The sequence below is a fragment of the Trachemys scripta genome, chromosome 1 (assembly GCF_013100865.1).
Source record: "Trachemys scripta elegans isolate TJP31775 chromosome 1, CAS_Tse_1.0, whole genome shotgun sequence".
Classification (NCBI taxonomy): domain Eukaryota; kingdom Metazoa; phylum Chordata; order Testudines; family Emydidae; genus Trachemys; species Trachemys scripta.
In genome coordinates this window covers 267365267-267373532 of record NC_048298.1, presented here as the reverse complement: position 1 = coordinate 267373532, position 8266 = coordinate 267365267, and the positions used below count along the sequence as shown (strand labels likewise).

General features: G+C 41.5%; 1 protein-coding gene across 8 annotated transcripts in view; it reads right to left on the bottom strand.

Annotated features, from left to right (window-relative positions):
• Nucleotides 1-4841: 4841 nt before the first annotated feature.
• Nucleotides 4842-8266, bottom strand: part of FBXL3 (F-box and leucine rich repeat protein 3) — a 29298-nt gene continuing 25873 nt past the window's right edge. For all 8 annotated transcript variants that reach the window (XM_034758309.1, XM_034758312.1, XM_034758310.1 and 5 more), the window contains one exon: nt 4842-6515. In XM_034758309.1, coding sequence (XP_034614200.1) covers nt 5872-6515 — 644 coding nt within the window. In that variant the 3' untranslated portion in view covers nt 4842-5871. The remainder of the gene's footprint in view (nt 6516-8266) is intronic.

The window sequence follows — 8266 nt, the reverse complement described above, 5'->3', positions numbered from 1 at the left end:
GTCAGACTAGTGGTCCACCTCATCCAGTCACTTTAAAGGCTAGTCCCAGATGCTTCAGAGACACCCTGCAGCAGGCAGCTATAGGATAACCAGCTTCCTGGAAAATTCATTCTCCCCTTGAGAGGCCTAAAGCGTGAGGATTTAAATCTCCTTGATTAAACAGTAGCATTTACTGTAACTACTCTGCATATTCCTGTGAGCCACATAAATCCTGATCCTGTGTCCAACAAGCTGTGTTTCATCAATGCAAAACCCTATTGTGGATAAAGGCCAAGATTAAAAAATAATGGGAGCCTAAACATAGGCTTCTAAATAACACACATGATTTTCCTCCCCTGCCCATCAATTAAACAAAAGCCAACAACATACCTGGCCAAGGAAAGCTTGAAATATGGGGTATACTCTGCCAGTGAAGATCATGGGATTGTTCTGAGCTGAGGGGTGAAAACAAGAAGTAGCAGCAGCACAGCTACACCACTTATTGAAATTAGGCTAGATAAGACCTTACTTCAGTTTAGTGAACTGAATCTTTAGTGAATACTTTCTTTTGTTTGTAGGCAAACACCAAGAATTCACCAGTTTGAAACTCTACTTTTGCCTCCCTGCCTTTCATTAAGTCTGGTTTGAGCAGGTTAGGCTGGGAACGTGAACATTTCCCTTGGAGTAAGGAAGGTCACAGATCCATGATGGTGGGAGGGTCTCTGCTTTATGCAGCTTTGGAGGAATATCTGACCGTTCAGTTAGTGGCAGGGCAAACCTGCCAGCTGAGATGTTTCCACAGCCTAGACAATATCTAACGACTCTATATTTCGCCATGTCTGCACTACAAACTTTGGTTGATACAAGTTACATTGGTGTACAGCTGCCAAAGTTAGTCTAGAGCTTATTGGTGTGCATGCTTGGCTGATTGCATCGACACAAGCACTCCTGGTAAGTACATGCGGTGCTGAGCCAAAGTGTGATGCACCATGGGTAGGTAGCCCAGTGTGTCATGTGCCACCATTTGGCACAATGCATGGCAATTGCACTCTGGAAGCTTTGAACGCTGGCTTGCTTTACTGAGATATAGTCCAAAATGACCAAAGCTTTGCTTTGCTTCATTAACTAGACCTACTGAAAATACAAAGAGGGCAAGTTTAATGCTGTTAATTCCAGCAAAGTAAATGGAGTTGGTGAATTTAGCTAACATGTCCAAAACCTTCAAGTTACAGATAATAGTGATATGACAATGTAAGAGACATTTTAGTGTTGCTACAAATTGACCTAGATTACTTAATATGCTAGCATTTGAGTATATGCAACTTGTTTGTAAATTAAACAAATGTTTGAAGCATTTAAGTCAACTCCTACAAAAAGTAAACTTGAGGTAGAAGTTTGAAGTAGTCACAGACACTTTGAAAGTAGCAGAAAATGAGCCTCAATATTGCTTAAACCAGATTATAAACATCTTCAAAGGGAGTAGGGCTTGTCTTCCAGGAAGTCTACTGGAAATGTCGCTACTGATTTTATATTGAGGTATGGTGTTTTTTTTGTTTTTAAATGAGTTGATGTTTCAGGTGGGTGTGTTTTGGGGGTAAAAGTGTGGGTAAATATGTGAATTTCATACTTATGGGGGAAGACTGTTTTGAAAATGAAAGTTTTAGTGTTTCCTGAAGACAACCAATCAGGGAGCCAAACGTGGCTCAGATGTAACTGAGACTGTTTTGTCACCACTTTGACTGCGGGCTGAACATTTTCAGTAGAAGCCCTTGTCTACTTCAAAGTGTTTCCCTTTTTTGACCAACATTGCTTTAAGATTGATACTATTACAATACTAAAATACTATTCATCATTTTTATACCAATACTGTTTGATTTTGATAGAGATAGGACACTATCTGGAGTGGTTTTTGTATGCATTGTTTTATCCACCTTCATTTAAACAAAACCACCCCTCCCCCCCCATTTCACACTTCTCTTTGTAATTGCATAGGATGAAAAATTAACTCAGCTTGGAGGCAATTCACTTTTAATTATACTTTTGGAGCCTCCCTCTGCTTCAGGGGTGGGCAAACTTTTTGGCCCGAGGGCCACATTGGTGTTGCAAAACTGTATGGAGGGCTGGGTAAGGAAGGCTGTGCCTCCTCAAGCACCCTGGCCCCCCAACCCCTTCCACTTCCCACCTCAGAACCTCCTACCCATCCAACCCCCCCTGCTCCTTGTCCCCTAACCAACCGTGCCCCCTGCTCCCAGTCCCCTGACTGCTGCCCCCTATCCACACCTCTGCCCCTTGATAGCCCTCCCACCCCCAGGACTCCCACGCTTATCCAATCCCCCCCATCTCACCACCCCCTGCTCCCGGACTGCCCCCACCCCTTATCCAACCCCCCTGGCCCCTTTACCATGCCGCTCAGAGCAGTATATCTGGCAGCCACGCCGTGCGGCCGGAGCCAGCCACGCTGCCAGACAGGAGCGCGCAACTGCGCTGCCCACGCAGCAGCAAAGCTGCGGGGGAGGGTATGGGGCCAACCTCCCTGTCTGGGAGCTCAAGGGCCAGACAGGACGGTCTCGCTGGATGTGGCCCTCGGGCCGTACTTTGTCCACCTCTGCTCTACTTGCATCTTTTCTCCTCAGGATCCAATAGTCAACAGCACGTATGAAGCAGAATGATGAAGCTCAAATGGATAAATTCCTAGTGATGAGGCAACACTTTGAGGTGACTGGGGAGTAAGTTAATTGCTTTACTTTCCACAGAGAGGTATTCTCAGCCAATGCAGTAAGTAGTGGCCAATACCGCTTATCATAGTCATACAATACCAGCAGGATTTGGCCCTACTCCTGCATTGCTAACCTCCCCAAACATGGCTGTAGTCACATTACTGGAAGAGATTCTGCCACATGCATGCTTGAAGTAATCACTAGTAACAATTATTCTCTAGAAAAATCTTGTAATGGCATTCTAGGATCACCGTTCAGACTGTGACCATGTGAAGTACCAGTGTCAAAGACCATTTACACAAATAAATGCAAAAAAAATCAAAGTATTAAAACACCAAACTTAACATGTTCTTTTACAAAGACTAAAGTATATTGACACCTTTGTACAAATAAAAGCAATTTTAGTGCTATATTTTAACAAATTCTAATACAAAAAAATTGCCTACTCAATAGAATGATTCTTAATCACAAGCCTCTACAGAAACATATAGCTTTACTGTTAAGATGTCAGTCCACTGAGTAATGCTTGCTCAAAAACATTATAAAGTTAAATATGCCCATATTATAAATTTTACAGTTTATCCTCAAAGTATACATTTTGTGATAAAGTTCCTCCTCTATCTTGGTGGGTCCTGCGCTTATTGGCGGATTTTCTTGCCTCAGAGATTCACCATGTGGGTTGGGGAATAGCCCAGAGACCTGCCCCTCTGGGATAACCCATAGTCCAGGTCAATTGGGAGGTTTGGGGGGAATCCGGGCCCACCCTCTACTCCGGGTTCCAGCCCAGGGCCCTGTGGACTGCAGCTGTCTATAGTGCCTCCTGTAACAGCTGCATGACAGCTATAACTTAGGGTTACCATCCGTCCGGGTTTCCCCGGACATGTCTGGCTTTTTTAAGCTTTAAATGGCCGTCTGGGGGGGATTTCTAATAAGGTAGAAATGTCTGGGATTTCCCCCTTCCCCTCATGCAGAGTGCGGCGCGGCTGACTGGACGGCTGTGCCTGATTGAAAGCCGCTCGCAGCCACTGGGGCCTCTAGCAGCCAGAGTCCTTCCCCCTGCCCCGCAGAGCAGCGCCCTGCACGTGGAGCCCGCAGGTCTCCCTCGGTCTGGTGGGGGGGCAGGCAAGGGCCAGGGAACAGGGGGAGGGGGTTAGATTGGTCGGGGGTTCTCGGGGGTCTGTCGGGAGAAGTGGGTGTAGAGAGTGGTTGGGGCAGTCGGGACAGGGAGCAGGGAGACTTAGATGGGGGTGGGGTCCTGGCAGCATTTGGGGGGGGCAAGTAGGGGGTAGGGGTTGGGGTGGGGCTAGGGCTGCACCCCATGTCCTCTTTGATTGTTGAAACATGGTAACCCTACTACAACTCCCTGGGCTACTTCCCCATGGCCTCCTCTAAACACCTTCCTTATTCTCACCACAGGACCTTCCTCCTGGTGTCTGATAACGCTTGTGCTCCTCAGTCCTCCAGCAGCACACCCTCACACTCGCACCACAAACTGAAGTGAGCGTCTTTTTAAAACCCAGGTGCCCTGATTAGCCTGCCTTAATTGATTCTAGCAGCTTCTTAATTGGCTCCAGGTGTCCAAATTAGCCTGCCTGCCTTAACTGGTTCTAGCAGGTTCCTGATTACTCTAGTGCAGCCCCTGCTCTGGTCACTCAGGGAACAGAAAACTACTCATCCAGTGACCAGTATATTTGCCCTCTACCAGACTCCTGTACCCCACTGTTCTGGGTCTGTCACAATTTGGAGCAAACTAAACATTAGAAGTAAACAAAATCTACTTAATTTATTAAAAGAACTAACTGTACAACCCAAAAATGGAAAGCATGCCACCAGCGAAGTTCACTGTAGGCTAACATTTTCTTTGATCAAGACAATTTATAAGTTGTACTTTTGTGAAATTGTACATCTAATTTCTGCATATTGCTCTATTTCACACAGGTTTGATGTTCTGAGTTTTAAATATGAAATGATCTGAAACTAGTTGAAATAAAGGAATACAAAAAATGGATAGCTATCAAACATTCACTTCATATATGAACATTTCTGAAGCTAGATTGACAGAATAGCAATTTATATAGTTTAGGCAATTTAGTTACAAAGCCATTTTTCTCTTAAATTTGCAAGCAGTTAATGGGTCTTCTATGATTTTTTTTTTTTTTTGGTCAAATGGCTCCTTAGACTCCTTTTAAAAAGTTCAGTGTTCACTCCACTCTATTTTCTTTACTTAAACAGCCATTATTACATTCAACATTTCTCTGCACATTTTTAGCTTCCTCTTATCTAGAAATATATACAGTACTCCAGCTAATCAAATGCTGTAAGGCTGGTTTTAACTTTTGAGAAAAGCCCGTCAATTCCAACCAGTGTCAAAATATAGTACATCTACAATTTCTTCCAGAATGCTTCAGCTTTCTGAGCTGTAATTAATATTTTAAAACAAGTTTAGAAATGGCTCTGAAGACCCTAGAAATGTCAAGTTTACAGTAGAAAAATGAATAGAGGAAAAAAGCTTTTGGTAACCCTCATCTATAAAATATATCATGTGCAAATTACTAATCAGAAATTAAATAAATAGCTAATTTAATATTTTTAAAGTTTCTAAACAATACTTCTGTTGTCTTGCCTCTTAATTTACTACTATGTAATGTATGAGTTTCATAGCCTACTAAATGCTCCATGTAATCTTAAAATTCTGTAGTTCAGGCAGTTCATGTCATTTAAACACTAGGTAACTGCTATAATTTGCAGTAAAAGCATTCAATCTCACCTCCCTTTGTAAGTCAATACAAATCAGTCTGTTCACTATTAATATCTATATCAAAGTAACAGATAAAATATTGTAATTCGGAGCTAATATTTTGCAACCACAACTTTTAAATATGTCAAGGTTTTCAAATTTTATTATTTACATAAATTTAGGGTCATTGTCAATGGCAAAGTGAGAAAACCTAAAACAGACTAATTTTATTAGAATGAAAGTGGTTTCTGGAATATCCAGATTTAAGCATAGAAAATGTGGATTTCAGAAATTAGTGCTAAACATGGCATCAATTTTCTAATCAATTGAGTGACATTACAATACAAATTATAATATTAAATAAGCTTGTGATAAGTTGCAATATGGTATTCTCAAATGTAAGGTGCTATTTCACATGCCCTGAAGTCTTTAAGGACTTTACCATGTGGGCATCATGTCTGGGAACCAGACTCTACCAAGATGCTTTGACACTTCCCAATGAATCTGCTCCAAGCTGTACTTCTGATCAGGAATCAAGACTTCTTCCATTATAGACAGCTGAGAGAGGCGGCCACCACACATCTTCACAAACTCAACAAAGGCACTGCACGAGACTTCACACTCCCCTAGGCCAATAGCTGACAGATTCTTACAGCGTTCCGCAATACGAATAAGCTCTTCATCTAGTGGCCGTAATCCATTGGCGCACACAACCAGTTCAACTAATCGAGGACATGACATTCCAACACGACCAAGTACATCTTTGCTTACTGACCTCCCAAAGTAAAGGTGGGTGACAGGGGTTTCATAACGGAAGAATGGGTCAAACTCCTCTTCGTATAAGAAAAAGTACATGACTAAGTTTACTTTGGGAGAATGCTTGATGAAAGCATCCCAGCTGCTCTTCTGAATTGTGTGGAAGTGAGTCTGTCCAGGATTCTCACTGACTACATCAATGCGCAAATGTTCTAATCTGACATGTTTCTCAGAAGATAAAGCAAGCAGAAGCTCATCACTCAAGAGATGGTAGTTCAGTGCCAACTCACGTAAACCATGACAATGGTCAGCCACACAAAGGATACCTTGAAAAAAACAAAGTGTTAATTTGTATTCATGGAAAATGTCTTATAAATCAAAGCGAGTTTTCTTGAATTTAACCTCAAACAAAAATTAGCTTTTGCATGTCTAAAAGAAGCAGGCGTTCTGAAATGCAAAATCCAGAGTAACCTAGAATATCTATATTATGAGTTACAGACACTGAAATAAAATGATCTTAGATAGGATGCTGATAAGCATCCTTGTGCGTTATTCATTAATCTCAAACCCCAGCCATAAATCCTTTTCATGATTGTATTATAATGTATTCTCTGTACATATACAGTAAGGCATATATGCACTAATGACTGAACATCTGCTTTCTTTTACACTTGCAAATCATTCTTTACTACACCAAATTGTATGTTTTGTTGTAACATGCAATTTCAGTGTGTCTAATGCATTCATATTATGTACTGATGTTTGCTCTATGCAGTGTCAAAAGTTCAAGAAAAAAGGTACAGTAAGTCTGAACAGATGGATTATCAAGAATAAAATGATGTCCACAGCTCCATAACATGTGCTCTGAAATGACTACTGCACTTCTCCCTGGCCTCTGACATCTCAAGTAGTAATACATTTCTACATGGAATTTGACTTTGTCCTGCCAAATTGCTGTATGTTGTGGGAAGGAGGGTGGAGGAAGCACTGAGGTCAACGTACTCACCCCTAATGCCCTCAGTGGAGGTGGGGGGAAAAAAGAAAGAATCTTTCCAGGCAGACAGATGTTAACCAGGAAAGAATTTTAAAAAGACATCAACACACAGTAGAAAACAATTCTCCCTATTAGTTTACACAGTTGTCAGCCAGGTAATGTAGCTTGTTGGCTGAAGAGTCTCTCCTTTCACCTCCAGCAATCACTGAGTGTTTTGGGATAGTTTCCTAAACAAAAACAATGGAAATATGGAGCTCACAACCAGCTTTAGAAAGACAATTGGGAGGCATGAAGTCTGCTTTCTGCAGGATTTGGGAGTATCAAGTTCCTAGTGAAGAGCTAGGTTGTTAGGGGATTTTTTTTTTTTTTTTTCTTCTTCAGTGTAAGACACCTGTTTCACACTCTGTCCACTTAGGACATTACTACAGCCCTTCCAAGCCTGAATAGCTGTAGCAGTGTAGAAAGTAGGGAACTGAAAATTGAAGCCAGCAACTTCCAGAGTGGCTGTTTTACTGAGATTTTTTTGGGGGGCGGGCTGCAGAGTTCTCACTTCTTCCTATAAAGCAGCAGCCTTGCCTAGTGGTTAAGTAGTATGCAGACAGTGCCAATAAAAAAAAAACAAAAAAAAACCCACATCTTTATCACCACCCCATGATATATGAGGTATTCCCTATACTTTGTATTTGCAGTCCCATTCTATGGTAAATTTAAACTACTACAGTTGGTAAGGATCTTTTTTGTTTTGTTTTGCCCCCCCCCCCCCTCCAATTCCCACTATATACAGCCTTCTGAGTTTTGCATGCCGCAGAATGCAGCCTAAAGTTTAGGCTGGGTATGGTTCAGTTTTGTTTACTTACAGGAAACACTTAATTCAGAACTGAAAATTTTAGCTGAAAAATGAAGCTACAAATTTGCAATAATTGGAAAAAAAAAAAAAAAAAACCACAGTCAAACCGCTAAAGAATTTTCATTTAAGCGCTACTTACTCAAAACATTGATCCTAAAAATGTAATGATTTCTTCAACAAAACTACAACCTCAGGATCAGAAACATTAAATGTAAAACAGTTTTCATTATTTCAAT